The 17,241-nt window shown below is 36.3% G+C and overlaps 1 protein-coding gene across 2 annotated transcripts in view; it reads left to right on the top strand.

The window, feature by feature from the left end:
* LOC133530701 (uncharacterized) overlaps positions 1-7,106 on the top strand; it is a 51,041-nt gene extending 43,935 nt beyond the window's left edge. For both annotated transcript variants that reach the window (XM_061868721.1, XM_061868722.1), the window contains 2 exons: positions 1,655-1,939; positions 3,619-7,106. In XM_061868721.1, coding sequence (XP_061724705.1) covers positions 1,655-1,934 — 280 coding nt within the window. In that variant the 3' untranslated portion in view covers positions 1,935-1,939; positions 3,619-7,106. The remainder of the gene's footprint in view (positions 1-1,654; positions 1,940-3,618) is intronic.
* The last annotated feature ends 10,135 nt before the right edge of the window (positions 7,107-17,241 follow it).

Raw genomic sequence — 17,241 nt, 5'->3', positions numbered from 1 at the left:
GTTATTGTCGGATAAGGCGGGAATGCCGTAAAAAATTTGTAATAACCTATCTACAATCGACAATGTGCTAATTAGTCTTCATAGAATATTTTTTGCGTATAATATATACATATACAGAGGTATATGTTTATATTACATACGTTTCTTCATGTTATTCAGATTAATGAATTTAGTCAAGTATTTGTGGGATAAGGTTAGATTCTGCATTATGTTTAATTAATTTAGAGCTGTGCAATAGTGTATATTGATTTGATTGAGAAGTCGAGAGAATACTCACTGCAGGTTTTTAGTTCTTTCATCTCACTCCGAGAGTCTTGATTTCATTTTCTAATTTGTATCGTTTTAATCCACGATAGGCCGACACTGTCGTTGAACCACTGTGTATGATAACCACTGTGTAAAATATTTACGTGAATTGGAATAATTAATTGACATTGTATTTTAATTTATAATAATTTTGTAATTAATTATGCCTAAATTGTACATAATGTGACAGTGTATGATTAATACCAAATAAAATCTATCTATCTATCTATCATTAGTCTGGAGAAAGTAATAAAATTTCATATGTCATGAGAAAAGACTATGCGTTAAAATGGTCCAAAAACCAATGGAGTTGAAAATTAGATCCTTAGATAGGTATTTCTATGTACTTCATTTCGTTCTATCGGCACCAAGCGGAATTCCATTTCAAAACTGATAGCATCACCTTTATTACCTAGGCAATAGAATCGAGTCGAGTGCGGCGAACATCTACATTGCAGCAATTAATTTACTTACTTGGACTCTATAGAAATATCTCAGTGCTGCGATGGAATTCCGTTTGATGTCCATAGAACTAAATGATATACATAGATATACCTAACCTACTAAGGACCTAACTCTCATTTCGGTTGGTTTTTAGACCAGGCTTCATATAAAGTTGCCCATAGTCCTTTACCTTTCTACATTTAAAGTAGGTACGAGTAGTACTAGGAATAGCAGGTACTACACACTTTTAATTAGGGAAAGACTTACGATTAGCCAATTTCCTGAACAGCATGTGTTTTAGGGTGGTCCACGTTTGTATGGTATAAATATTTATATTTGCAATCTTTTCTCCACATGGTTCCCGTTGTTCTATTATGAAGTAGTAGTGTATGTGTCAAATTTTGACTCATTTATTCATAAATCTAATAATTTACTGGTCGCTCAACATTGCTTAAGAATTTGATATTTCATACAATAAATAAAAAACACGTTTATTTAGTTGTAACTAAATAGGGAAAATTTTTGTAAAACCATTAAATCGCCTCTAGGTAAGATTTTTTTCTATGGTCAACGTCATTTCATACATTTTAGTATGGCAGAATTGCGCTATTCTGAGCGACCTCTAAATTATGTGATTGTTCTCAAATTTAGGTTATATAATTTTTATACTTTTTTGACTAAAAAGAACCTTGTGGAGTAGTAACATAAAAAAAAAATGTTTTTTGGACCACCTTAACTTAACCCCTCGTATGCTTAGACACGGATCCGTGCGTGGGAATTTAAATCTATCGTTTTAAATGTCAACTGTTTTAATTATCAAATTTGACAGGCAGCATACGAGGAGTAACTTGTGTTATTATTATTCGCCTCATATGCATAGTTTTAAACGTCCACCGCTCCCCAGATTCGGTTCCTGGAAGGCCATGTCGTTCTGCACGCTGAGCGCGGCGTGCGGCGGCGCGCGGTCCGGCGCGCGGTCCGGCGCGCGGTCCGACGCGCGGTCCGACGCGCGGTCCGACGCGCCGCTCCGACCCGCGGCCGACGCCGGCGCCGACGTGTACTGCTGCGCCGCGCTGGCCGCGCACGCGCGCGCCGCGCAGCCCGCCGGCCCGCCGCCGCACTCGCTGCGCGCGCTGCTCAAGCAGTATTGTGCGCTGGCCGCTTACGATGTGGCGAACAGCTGAGCCAGGTACTTTATATTGTCATTCTGACTCATGGGCAGGGCCCGTACCTTTCATGCCGTTGACAGAAAAATGACGTCACTCTACATAGAGTATGATTCCAATTAGTATTTTCATAATAATTAATCATTTATCAACCTCTTTAGGTAAGTGATACATATAGTGAGCGTGCATGAACTGTAGGAGGCAGCACAGGAGCCGTCAGATTTTTGGCGCGAGGCGTAAATGTGATGCTTATTGTTCCGATGTAGCCCACAAGATGGCAGAATCTATCCACAAGAAAACACCTGACGTGTAAATGTAAATGTTTATTGTTCCGATTCAGACCACAAGATGGCAGACCCTCCAACGCGCACGGCCCCTATACTTGACAATCAGTACAGAAACGTCTAACTGACTCTCATCTTATTGTCACTCAAATAAATAATAGATTATTAATTTATTAAATAATACATATTTTTGATTTTTAACAGCGTAACAAGCTTTTATTCTCGTAACAAGTATTTATTTTGATACCCGTCATAAGTAAATTATCAAAATTTGTAGTATTGAAAAAAAAAAAAAACTCTGCATATTCAATTACGTCATTTTTGCGTGAACGGCATGAAAAGTACGGGCTCTGCTCATGGGAATTTGGGAACCTTTTCATGGATTGTTGAAGTACTTCTAAAGTATTTCATAAACATCTGTTGGGTACATTCTGACATGTCAACTCACCATTGTTGAAGTACTTCTAAAATATTTCATAAACATCTGTTGGGTACATTCTGACATGTCAACTCACCATTGTTGAAATACTTCTAAAGTATTTCATAAACATCTGTTGGGTACATTCTGACATGTCAACTCACCATTGTTGAAGTACTTCTAAAGTATTTCATAAACATCTGTTGGGTACATTCTGACATGTCAACTCGCCATTGTTGAAGTACTTCTAAAGTATTTCATAAACATCTGTTGGGTACATTCTGACATGTCAACTCACCATTGTTGAAGTACTTCTAAAGTATTTCATAAACATCTGTTGGGTACATTCTGACATGTCAACTCACCATTGTTGGAGTACTTCTAAAGTATTTCATAAACATCTGCTGGGTACATTCTGACATGTCAACTCACCATTGTTGAAGTACTTCTAAAGTATTTCATAAACATCTGTTGGGTACATTCTGACATGTCAACTCACCATTGTTGAAGTACTTCTAAAGTATTTCATAAACATCTGTTGGGTACATTCTGACATGTCAACTCATCATTGTTGAAGTACTTGTAAAGTATTTCATAAACATCTGTTGGGTACATTCTGACATGTCAACTCACCATTGTTGAAGTACTTCTAAAGTATTTCATAAACATCTGTTGGGTACATTCTGACATGTCAACTCACCATTGTTGAAGTACTTCTAAAGTATTTCATAAACATCTGTTGGGTACATTCTGACATGTCAACTCACCATTGTTGAAGTACTTCTAAAGTATTTCATAAACATCTGTTGGGTACATTCTGACATGTCAACTCACCATTGTTGAAGTACTTCTAAAGTTTTTCATAAACATTGGTGCAATGCCATGCCACTGAGCTTTGATATAAACATAAAAATAAATCTTTACATCTCACTCATGCTTTTTATATTTATCACGACTTCGTGTTTTATTTCTTCTCTCAATTCTATAATTTCTTCCGCAGGTCGTCCAGTGAAAACTCAGCATCGGACATTAGCAAGTGAATACTCAGCGCATCGCGCCCGTACGTACATAGCGTTACATTATGTATAGTACCGTGTATTGTATATCTTAAAGGAATGTATAAATGGTATATGTACCTTCCGAGTCGATTTGACGAGACATTCAATTCTGAACTCTGTCGCGTTGAGAATTAAACTCACTTTGAGACAAGTTCACACGCAACAGAGTTCATAATTTAGTGTTTTTTTTTGACTGTATAGAATCGATGTCTTAATAGTATTCTTATAGGCAGCTAAGTTGGTAATACTGACCAATTAGTTTAAAAACCGGTTTTCTGTTCTACACTATTAGACCCCTACATAGAATGTGGATGTATGCATGTTAGTGTTTTAAGACTGGATTTCTGTGGTTCAAAAATATGCAAGTTTAATTAGAAGGCGGGTTTGTAAAATAGTTTATTTTAAAATTAGATGTTTTTTTACGAAAGCTACTCATTGTATATGTAACCCACCTACGAAAATAGCCTATATTTCGTAACTGGTAAAAAAACGAACAGTATGACAAAGTATTCGTTAACCCTATAGCAGTGGCGACATTTTTGCTGGCATGCGTTAAGCAAAAGCGCACCTATTTCAAAAGAGGGTTCGAATTAAAATGTTTGAAGAGAAACATCGAACCACTCTAAGGTTAATGAAAAACACTTGGAGGATTTAACAACTGGAGACGCCTTGTCTGTAATTTTCTGTACAAAACAGTCTGCCGATTTTTGCCGGGAAGGGGCACGTCAAATGTATGGCTATTTGTACGTAACATAACAGATAAACGTCAGTCCATACAATACATATGACCATTGGCAGAGGTTTACGACAAAGGGGTAAGCTCTTTAAGGCGACTCCAGTTTTTAAATCCTTCAAAGAAAAACACTATATATTCGTTCTACAGAACTTCCAGTTTTAAGATCCTAATGTAAAACCATAGAAGGCTCAAGAGTATGACACAATAATTTAGTAAATTCTCTCTAAGGCTTGACTCTTATGAAATAAGATGTGGTTGTGTGCGTTATAAGGGATAAATAATTTTTCTAGCAATTTTTTCTGAATAGTTTCTCATGCGTAGGTAACTTTGGTCGCTTTTCCGGGAATATTACCTTTATATTTTATATAATATTTAAAACTTTCTATGAATCCTAGTTAGTGTAAAGCTAACAATAATGTTAATTCATTCTATGTTCAAGTTTGTATGTCTTTCGGAAGTTATTCAATTGTTATAAAAATTAAAAGTATGGTTTGGCCCAGGACTGTCTCATTTCAACAGGGAGAACCATGTCTTTCTCTCTCACGCTAGTACTAGCACCCAAAAGAAAGGGATGAGTATAGTTTTCCTGGTTCTTACTGACTGACAAGTTGTACATGCGTTTAGACAATATTGTAATATACAATATTGCAAAAAGAATGTCATTTTTAATTGATATGTTTTGTAACGTTTTAATACAGATGGCTCCTGGTAAAAAAATGGTATTTTTTAGCTTTTTTAGGCCAAAAGTCAAATTTTCGAAATGGTAGAGCCATGGGGGTTCACGAGGTCCACAGCTCCTGAAAACCGACGTAAGACAAAATAACTCACAGGTTCAGTTCCCGGAGAGCGCCAAAGGTTAGCTTAGCATATCGAGTAATTATAATATTATGATTATGCGACGACGCCCTAGAAAAGCTCATTTGGTTACAAACCGCTATTAAACAGTAATTTAATAATTTAGGTTACATGTTGTCACACAAACTTGTCGAAAATTGGATAATTATGTCAACCCAATCCTATAATGGCACCTTCAGTTGAATGTCCTCTGAGAATGAGACGATTTTCGTCTCAGCCGTGTTACTAATCCTTAAGGCCTCCGCTAGATGGCGCACGCAGCGGCCGCACGCACGCGGGTGCCATTGTAGGTTCGGGCCAGTTAGTGGCCGCCAGTATTGTCACATATTTGTGTTCTTTTCTATCCATGTAAGAAGGAAGGAGACAATCATATTTGGCAAAAACTAAACGCAGGCAGAGTGCTATACTTTGCGTTGCATTTTTAGTTACAGATTTTGTCGTGTACACTGTAAAAGAAACCTTCGCACATAGACTGAAGAATCAATTTTGCACTGCTGTTATTTTTATTTTAGACTCGGGTTTGTGTGATACTATGTAACGTGTATATTGAAAACAGAGTTTTTCAAGCCATTATTGATACCTGCAATAGAGATATTTTTAGACACGCCATATCAGCGTTAGATTCAGTGCAATAGTTTATTTTTTAAACAATTCAGTCGTCCTGAAATGTTTACACTATACATGATTTTAGGACGAATAATCATTACCCAATGTAAAAGTATGGAAATAGATAGTAGTATTTTTTTCTATGAATCGGAGTGTGAATTTCTTATTCCTATTAAATCAAGTTTATGGTCCAGTATTTTTTATTGTAATGCTAGTGTATTGTAACTATTATACATATGAAGACTGCTTTTTAGTGGTTTGTCAATTAAGAAGATTGTATATTGGGTTACGTTGGTCTTGGCAGTTTTACTATTAAATAAAAAAAAGAATAATTTAAAAACGAGATCAGGTAGAAACAATGAGTAAATGTTATTATTATTATAGACAATAGAATAAATACAGGTATTTTCTTTTTTACGTGTACAATCTCCACCAGTTATATCGGAGCGGCTAACGCGCTTACAAATATCTGAACACGCCTCTATTGTAAAGGCGTTAAAGTGGTTATTCAGATATTTTTGAGCACCGTGTCTGATCCAATATATCTGATAACGACTGCAAGCGAAAGAAAAATAGCTGCAATTAATGAGAGATGCACAGTACCATTTTTCTAATCTGCTTTTCCACTTCGGCATTCGAAATAACATCATACTAACGATACATGTTATAATTTCGAATGGCAAATAGCCAACATTGTAGTAAAACTGCCAGGTCAGCGAATGAAAGTCGCAGGTTCGTTCCGGGCCTGCATACGGCGGTGTTGTGGGTGTTAGTGAAATATTACGTATTAGGTAGGATATGGCTTTAGTGCGAAATGCGTGGAGTAACTTGGTGGAGCAGAAAGAAAAACGAAAATCGCGTTATCTACCTCTCATCGCACGAGTATGGAACGAAATTTCGATTTTAGTTTTTCGTGGTAGGCCCTTTGATAACTTACCTGAGGGCAATAGCACGTTCGGAGCGCGCAAGGACGACGCTGACGCCATCTGCCATATATTTGTTTTAACTAATGTCAGTCGGCGCCAGGCTCGGGGTGTTACAAAAATGAGTATTGTATAGTATTTCTACTCCCTAATTCCCAGTAAAAATAAATCTTAATTTTGAGTAAAGGTTTTATGGAAAACGTCTTTAAATATTTATAGGTATAATAGGAAAACCGGATTTCCTGTCTATAAAAGTATTACAAGAGATAATCCTGTTGACGTATCCAAAGACAAAAGTAATTTCGTAAGCGGAAGACGTATTTCATTTCTATTTTTAATAAAAAAAGTTCGTAGGGTAAAATACCCATTTATTGGCATCTAAAACAACATAACATACATAATTTTTATTGCACACCTCAAAATAATAAAGAAATACAAGAAATCACAGTATTTTCGCTAGCTTCTGAAGATTATTCCGCATTCATTTTTTAAACAAGTTATTGGTGACAATAGGTAAGTTCAACCTACTTTCTGGTCCCAAGTTCCTCCACTGCATTTCGATATTGGATGTCTTTGTCTAACTGTAAACGAAAGAGCGAGGCGAGCGATGTTTGTGCGACCGACGTGCCATTTAGCTTAGCTTCGTAGTTAGTTGAAAATGTACTCATAGCTATAGTTTATTTCAAATCGCAGTAGATAAATACAATAATCATTGAAGTTAGTAGATATAATAGCGTTTTTTTGCAGATAAAAAATAATGTATCCCATTCTCTATGCTTAGTATGAGGATGTTACGCCTTAAGCGGTAGTATGTTACATTATCAGATTTCTTATAAAAATGCTATTTAAATTTTATTTTATCCATCCTAAGATAGCGTCCAGATAATAAAAAAAAGATAGATTATTTCTCATTTGACCTCAAATATTAATGCAAGGGTTTTGTAAAAAGCTAAGCAAGTCAAATACATAATTCATTTCATGTATGTGTTTACATAGGGTCAAAACACAACATCAAAAATGAGCACACGCGTTTATGAAAATATCGACAGGGAATGATGACAAAAACTTAAAAAAAGTTTAATAATTTTTTTCGTCAGATTCATTATCTGAAAACTAAAAATTGTTAAGATCAATGTGGAAAAGACCGGCTATTACATGTATTGCAGGGAATATCGTTATAGGGCAAAAACTCTCGTATATACGATCTCTACAGAAGTCGCTAAGTGAAACGAAGAGCTTCACTCCTTCTGTTCTATCGACCTTGTGTAAGTGGTGTATGTGTACAAACGCAAGAGTTCAATGCGACGAAAGAGCTTGTAGACGGTCTCTTATAGACGGTCTTATCCACACTGACCTTACTTTTATAACCACCTGGTGATGTGCTTGGCTCTTGCATAGAACTAAATAGTGCCTTCAAAGTTACATTTTGTTAGTAAATGTATCGCGCAAACATCCCGCCGGACGTAACCAAAGAACGATTGGAGTTATGTGGAACTGTGTCGTTGCCGTGTGTAACATTGCCGAAACGTCGACGTTAGTGGAATATTTTTATGCGATTAGTTCCGTTTACTAAAATGTAAACCTGTAAACATCCTACTAGGAGAAAAAAGTGCCATAATATTTCCATTCATTTTTCGTTCCTTCTATTTTGTTACTGTCTACGAAAATGGATTGAATAAACTCGTGATTTTGAGTAGAAATACAAAGTCTATGAAAATGGATCGGAAAACTCATGATTTTGAGTAGAAATAACAAAAATGTTCTCATTAAAAAAATCTATTGCATAACTTTAAATAAAATAGCCCATACATATGATACATATTTTAAACCATTTAGTTTGTACATGGCAATGGCAATGTAGGAGCGCCGTACTTGAGGTATCTAATACTTTACACACACATAACATTCTCTGCTTATTGTTAGTTAGATAAAACCTCATTTAATAATCATTTATTTGCTTACAAACACAATTAACACTAATCGAATATAAACTGTCATGAGACATACCAACATTAAACTAATTCTACGGATTCCACTCTCGTGTTTTTAGTCACTCGCGCGACATGTTTCGGGGAGCCTAGGTCTCCTTTCTCGAGCACTAACAGTGCGAGTAGCGTTCACCATGGCCGTGATTCGCGTACTGCTCCGCGCCGCGTCGCACGCTGCGCGCGCGCTGAGACATGTCGCGCGAGTGACTTAAAACACGTGAGTGGAATCCGTAGAATTAGTTTATTGTTAACACTAATTGTTAAAAAACATTATCATCAATTCATTGGCGGAAAAGTTGCCAGTAAATGCCATGACGACAAAAACTGCATTTTGGCACTCGCTCGGTATCAGCATGCAACACAGTGTAATGTCACACTCAAACTGGTGTTACTGGTAAGGCCAGTTTGGCACAACTTGCCTCATTCAACGTAGTTTTGAATTTTAAGCGGCTTGGCAGGGTGCCAATAGGTACGCTTACCCTAACAATCGTTAATATAACTTTTGAGTGGACTAACGTTTTCATTCCGGCTGTTTTCGGATATTAAATATTATTACTGCGTTTTACTCTTACACGCATAGCCGCAACACATTTAACTATTGTATTTGTATGATTAAGACTGATAATTTGAAAAAAAAAATATAACTTACCTACCGTGTCTAAGTTTCTATATATATAAAATGGGAGTTTAGGGTGATTGCGATAGGGCGTTTACAACATGTATGAAGGTCCAATACAAGTTTTTGATAAAGAAGAAAAAAATTAAATTCGATCGTAAATAAAAAGCCTCTGTGTTTACATATCATTTTGAGAACTGATTTTATTTTAGCTATAAAACTAAAACCGGAACTTGATCGTGCAGATATATTAAATGAAATAAAAATAAGTGTTATAAATTTATTATACCTGATAACCTTTTTTGGTCGACGGTAGGCTAAATAGACACAGTTCCATGTTGCTTATGCTCTGTGTAGGATAAGGTGAGAATGTAACGTGGCCGCTATTTATATATACTATAGTGTAAGTGTAATTAATGTAATTATGTTTACTACTAACGAGGCCGGCGTCTGAACACAACCTTTACACTGTATATTTTTATTAATATTTTAGTTGTTCCTCGAAAATACATTTAAAGGTATTCACCGTCAGGAGGAACTTCAAAGGATAGCTGAAGCGATGGCCAAAATTGTCTTTCGTAAAAAAATCTTTTACTTGTTTTCGTTAGCGTATCGTTCATACGAGTATTAGTTTATTTGGCAAATTGAGCCAAGCGAAGTACCACCCTATTTCCATATATCATTAAGATTATTCCTATTGGTGCATGACTGAAATTTAAAAATATTAAGCAACATTTACAAGTTTGTTTAATAGTTTCAAAGCTTCATTCGACAATTGGCTACTTGACAATTTTTTGGAAGTAATGTCAATCCATCTTGATTTTCCTGGGGATCAAATGTCTATATAGGACTCATGGCATTTAAGCAACACAAAGGTCAGAAATGAGAGTTAAAGTCTGACGCTCGCAGTCGACGATTAAAACACCTCTAACAAACTGATAATGTGATGTGACGTCACATCATATAAGTCTGTCCTAAATGTATGGGAGATCAAGACAATGGCTATTTTGACCCTGAAATATTGTGTTTATGTATACATATAGTTGTCATACAATTTATTTTTCTATAAAATGCAAGGAATCGAATGATACCATTTTCTTTTAACTTTTTGAAAGTATAAAAAGAATTTTTTTTTCAGACTTTGGAGCCTTGTATTTTTTTATAATCTGAATATGTCTTTTTAAATTCCACTTTTTTATCATTATTCCGCTCATTTTATATCCGTTTATCTAAATTTTGTTATAATAACATGTGTCAAGTACCCAATTTGGTAATGACAGATACTGCCTTTCAATCGCTTCCTGAATCAAAGGTTGAAATCGGATACACAAAATCTGTAACTAAAATCTGCTACGATCTCTTTGATCTAAGCGGGAATGGTCGGATTCCTGCAACTTTTCTATTTATTTATGGAAATTCGCTTAAGTGTGAAACAGGCTTTAAAGTAAGGTTGTGCTCAGAGATGTGCGATGCGTAGCGAGGGATGTTTGTTACTAACAAATAAAATCACTTCATTTGTTTTCCTCGCACAGCGTGTATTTCTATTGGTTCTTAACTAACACATCCCTCGAAATGCATCCTCGCACATGTCTGACGGAAACGTAGCCTTGAAGTCAGGTTGTGCTCAGACGACCGGGTGAACTTCTTCGTATTTGTATCTGGCTCAAATTGTCGTCTCTAGGTAAGCGTTGTACACGTTTTTTTGAACAGTTAGTACCGTGGTGTGGGAGAGTGGGGATATGTGCGTGTATACAGGGTGTCCCAAAAAGGACACGCCATAGCGACACTGGAGGTAGACCAGCCTGAGAGGGTTCCAACCAACCTAACATGACCCTAGTAAAAGTTGCACCGTTTTCAAGTTATTGGCAATTTAACGTTTTTCGTGAATTTTGACCGTTTTCAGCATTGTTAGGCTCAGTGTGCACTTATAAAGCCCTTATAATAAGTTTTTTTAATGTGTACGGTACCATGAATAGTTAATTAGGATAATAAAAGAGATATTTCATCGATAACCTACGTGAAATGTAAAAAAACAAGGGCTTGATCTAAAGTTTTATTTGCAGCGAAACATCAATTTCAACTTTGACCACCTGCCGTGAAAAAAAACTACTTAAAAGGTAACAAAAAAATAACGCTATAATATTAAGCATTTTATGCAGATTCTAAAATGGTATAAAAGATGCACCTTTCTGCCATAAAATAATGAGTTATTATCATCTTTCGAATGCCTCATAAAGCTAAGTTGGCCTAGGGAATCTGCAATGCTTTTTGGATATGTTTCGAGCTGCCTCCAATGACGCGTACCTAATTCATCTTGGATTCTTATTGGCTTTGAGTGCAAGTTCTCAAATGGTTAAGAGAGTGAGACAACATGAAATGCACTCGCTCTATCTCGCTCGTTTTATCTCAACTTTGTCACACGGTCAACTGCTACCTGGGATTATCCTACGGATTATCTCTTTAAAAACAGAAGGAGGGATAGCCACTAGTCATCCTTATCTCTAGTAAGTATTTAGGAATCCTAATCCTGATTAGTTCGTTACCGTGTGTTTCGTGCAATTGTTGTGTTATCTTTGCTGCTGTGTATTCGTGGTCCTAAACAAATCTACTTGGCTTTCATCTGGACTCTGATTTCTTTTTGACTTGGTATGTTTGTGGGACTGAAACGACAACTTGGCACCGCTCACGGACACTGATTATTGCTTTTTGGAACCTCTCCATCACAATGGCAGATCACAACTACACCGATCGTGAGTACAGTGACATGCACTTGATCTATGGAGAAACTAGGCGTGTCTCTAACAGAGGAATTGTCTCATACAACGCCAGATCGGCTGCAAGATTGTACAATCAAAGGTATGCCAATCGTCATGCCACGAATCATGAAATCATTTTAAGAGTTGTGAATGCATATCGAAATGGCAGAAGGCCAGGACAGGCTTACGCTGAAGGAAGGCCCCGGACTATTGACGACGACGTGGTTTTAAATATGGTACAAAGAGAGCCAGAAATTTCTCTAAGAAATATTGAACGTCGCATCGGCGTAAATAAATCCTCAGCACAGAGAATTTTAAAACGTCATAAATATCATGCGTATCATATTCAACGCCTGCAAACACTTCTTCCGACGGATTACGCACCCCGCGTTGAATTTTGCCGACAAATGCTTCAAAAACTGGAAGAAAATGAAAACTTTTTTAATGAAGTGATGTGGAGCGACGAATCCATGTGTAGAAGAGATGGGTATCTCAATCTCCACAATATTCATAGCTGGCAAATTGAAAACCCACACGAAGGGAGAGAAGACCGGTCCCAACATCAATTTAAAATTAATTTGTGGACGGGAATATTTAATGGCCAAATAATAGGACCGGTCGAGTTACCAGCTATTTTAAATGGGAGAAATTACCTGCAGTTCTTGCGAAACGATCTGCCAGTTTTACTTGAAGACACACCGCTCGCACTGAGACAGAGGATGTGGTACCAGCAAGATGGCTGCCCAGCACATTTCGCTCGCGATGTTCGCGACCATCTCTCGCAGACATTCCCAAGAAGATGGATCGGCCGATTAGGACCAGTATTATGGCCACCGCGTTCGCCGGACCTAAATCCATTGGATTTTTTTTATTGGGGATGCTTAAAAGACAAGGTCTACTCCGAGCCAATAAGGTCCCAAGACGAACTACGGCGACGTGTATTTCAGGCAGCACGAGACATATCCGAAATTAACTTAAGGAAATTAACAAGAAATTTCAGAAGACGCTGCCAAGCGTGCATACGAGTCGGTGGAAAACAATTTGAGCACCTGTTGTAAAAAATAAATAAATCAATGAAACTTCAACCTGTATTACATTTTTTTCGAACCTTTCTTACTTCATGATATCCTTACTTAGTAGCAATGATATCATAACAGCTTACGCATTCCGGAATGCTTATTAGATATGGATGACACAATTGTACAAACAAAAGCTTACACTTCTGTCTTCAAAGAGATAAGCCCTACGATAATCCCAGGTAGCAGTTGACCGTGTGACAAAGTTGAGATAAAAAGAGCGAGATAGAGCGAGTGCATCTCATGTTGTCTCACTCTTTTAACCATTTGAGAACTTGCACTCAAAGCCAATAAGAATCCAAGATGAATTACGCGTCATTGGATTGCAGATTCCCTAGTCCAACTTAGCTTTATGAGGCATTCGAAAGATGATAATAACTCATTATTTTATGGCAAAAAGGTGCATGTTTTATACCATTTTAGAATCTGCATAAAATGCTTAATATTATACCGTTATTTTTTTGTTACCTTTTAAGTAGTTTTTTTTTCACGGCAGGTGGTCAAAGTTGAAATTGATGTTTCGCTGCGAATAAAACTTTAGATCAAGCCCTTGTTTTTTTACATTTCACGTAGGTTATCGATGAAATATCTCTTTTATTATCCTAATTAACTATTCATGGTGCCGTACACATAAAAAAAACTTATTTTAAGGGCTTTATAAGTGCACACTGAGCCTAACAATGCTGAAAACGGTCAAAATTCACGAAAAACGTTAAATTGCCAATAACTTGAAAACGGTGCAACTTTTACTAGGGTCATGTTAGGTTGGTTGGAACCCTCTCAGGCTGGTCTACCTCCAGTGTCGCTATGGCGTGTCCTTTTTGGGACACCCTGTATATTGTTTATTAAAAGAAGAAATAAGAAAAACTTATCAAAACGTCGAAAAATAAAGCTTAGGTAAAAGATATTGCTTACATGATACTACATATATGTTGTGATGGTTACTTACATACTGTATGTTATCGCACGACACTTTACGGATGTTTGAAATGTCTTGGATGTTCTCGTTGCCAGTCTAATTTTGGATTTTATTTGGGCTGAATAGTAATAAAGATCTTTACGTATCGGTTTCTCACTCTCTCAGCCGCCGTCGTCTGTGTATTGTTTAAAATCATTCATCGTTGACTAATGCGATCAGGGTAATCATGCAATCATGGAAATCCCTCATGTAATAGTAAGTTGTATGCCTAATACTTGATTGCGGTCTTCCGTTAGGCAAGGATTAGTGTCAGTTATCATCTTCACCTTGCTTTTTCACCGATACCGGTTTCACAGTATTAAAAAAGAAAAAAGTTTTGACTGTTTTGAGAAATGTAAATACTTAAGAGATTTAGACGACAAGCATACCATCATAAAATAATGAAATTAGATACGTATATCATAATGTCTAAAAAGTTATCCAGTTATTCTGTTCAGTTTTCTTCTACCGATACGATACTAAGATTCGTAAAAGAAACTACTTGGCAAAAATATTTGCATCTCCTATATGGCTTTATAATTCAAAAATGGCAGGACCGATGGTTCAAAAGTTAGGGGGGGGGGGTCATATATTTTTTCTTTCAGAGCGATTAATTCCTAAAATATTCACTTGAAAAATGTTATTGTAAACCCTTGTTCGTTTTAAAAGACCTATCTAGCGATATCCCACACCATTATTAGGTTAAAGCGAAAAAAAAAAAAAACATTTTGTATGGGACCCTACACAAATTATTGTTCTAGTTTTTATTTTACTGGTCGCCATGCATGATTTATGTTTCCATGCCCAAATACAGTATTCTAGCACTAACGATCACGGAGCAAACCTGCGGACGGACGGACGGACGGACGTGGCGGCTACACGGGTTCCTAGTTCATTACGGAATCCTAAAAACGGTTCGGGCGCAATTTCCATATAACAAGTATCTCTCAAAACCTTAGGGGGTGTCGTATTTACACATCTGAAGAGAGAATTAATGGTTTGGGACCAACGGCACCCGAAGTATGTTTCCTTGACCTAATTCTTGACTGATGGAAGACATATCGAGCTTCAACTAAATTCTGTGCAAGATGTCTGTATTTAGTAAAGACACTTGTGTGTGTTTTTATTGAGCAATTTTTACGGATCATTAAATTAGGCTTATACCACAATATTATCTGACAAGTATACAAACATCATTTTGGTATGAAATTTAGATTTAGATTATATGGTATTTCGACACAATTACGGACGCATCTTCAAAACTTCTTCGTGTTCTTTGTATTCGCAGAAACTTATTGCTACAATGAAATTAGTTTGAATCATGGGACATTTAACACTTCCTTGTTTACCGCCATAAGAGAAGTTATTGAATGACTTTTCTATTAATTGTGATAGTGCAAGGTATATTAAGGTCCAGAATTCACATTAGTTGACCGTGCGTCTACTCAATTTTTATCACTTTAGGGTTTGCTGGGCATGTAAATGAATGTCAGATAATATTGTGTTATTTAGAAGTGGTCAGAGTTAATAAAAACTGGTAGTTTGGCCCTTTAGTCTAGTCGAATTCATTCAAAAACATATTTCACATGGTGACAGTGGCACGACCAGTTTTTGACACTAAACTATTACATAAGCGCACAGTTAAAGTATTTTTTGTACTCACTCAGTGTTTTGAATTCTGTTGCATTTAGTTTAAAAAGGGGAACTTATTTAATGTTTAATCTCTATAATGCGCTTTGGATATACTGTGTCGATCCTCAAGGTGATTGGCGTTTACGTCAATATAATTTTAACGTAAGCGCCAAAGGAGGGCCTTTGACCTTTATGCATAACGCGCTAATTATTCAAATAAATATGTTCCATGTTGTATGTACGCCCGAGAGTATTGCTAGTAGGCTGTAAGTTGTAAAAAATGTTGCCAGGATAAAAAATAAACCTAACCTATATTACCGCCTCCGTACTGTTGTGCCAATTTGTTAATACTTCCCTACCGAAAGAGCATTCCACTTTATGCCAGTTTATTTTTAAGTACAGTCTGATACTTTTTTATTTTACTCATTAACAAATGTAACTGATTTGTAGTTGACTGTATACTCAGTGTTTCTAGTTATGCTTTGCGTAGAGTCGCGTTTAATATTATCAGAAAATTGGTGTTCAACAATGTGTTATTTGACACAATTTTAAACTGATAATATTAAGTCTGACTGTACGTACGATACTCAGTTATTTACACGCATTTTTAACGCTTTTACGTTACGACATATATTATCTGTTAGATTAGTTGACTGTACTTTTAGTGTTCCGTTTCTAAACTATTTTGTGCATCAATGTTAATTCAACAGTTAGGGTGACTGTACCTGTCGTTGGTAACCAACAATTATTTCCAATTTTATATCTAGCACTGTGTTTGGTTGCCAATAATTTGGAGTGTTTACCTTATGTTGAATTGTATAACGCATTTTTATCAAGTTTTGACTTAATTATAGCGGAGTTTGAGTTTACTTTCTTGAATTCTGTCACATCATTATAAAACGAAAAAAAAAACAAAGGAATTATCTGTTGAATGAAGATATGAGTTCTGAAACACATTTAAATTCTTATGCTGATACACGAAATACCGGCTTAATTTATATTTTAGTTGATAAGAAATTTATTATTTAATGTAAGTGATAAAGTCACTTGTGAAGTAACTTCTTAGTGTACACGAATAGCACAAATTTATTAAAAGAAATGTTTAAACTACAAGATTATGCATAAGTTTTATCAATTGAATGAATTAGCCATGATATTTATTTTCATTTGAAAGATTTACACAATAAGGGTCTTAAAGTGGATTGGCGCTTATACTATTTTCAATGATGGTTAAATTAGTGACGTAAGCGCCAATCCGCATAAGGTTCCTTTTTGGGGTATTGACGCATTTATTCCGTACACGGCGGGAAGAAGTTGATAACTCTGATATAAAATTGAAGAGAAGAACCTTGTGTAATTCTATTTAAAGTTCAAATTTCTTCAAGTTCGATTATCAACTTCCCGCCGTGTACCGTATTA

The sequence above is a fragment of the Cydia pomonella genome, chromosome 23 (genome assembly GCF_033807575.1).
Source record: "Cydia pomonella isolate Wapato2018A chromosome 23, ilCydPomo1, whole genome shotgun sequence".
NCBI lineage: Eukaryota > Metazoa > Arthropoda > Insecta > Lepidoptera > Tortricidae > Cydia > Cydia pomonella.
This window is presented reverse-complemented; position numbering and strand designations above follow the sequence as displayed.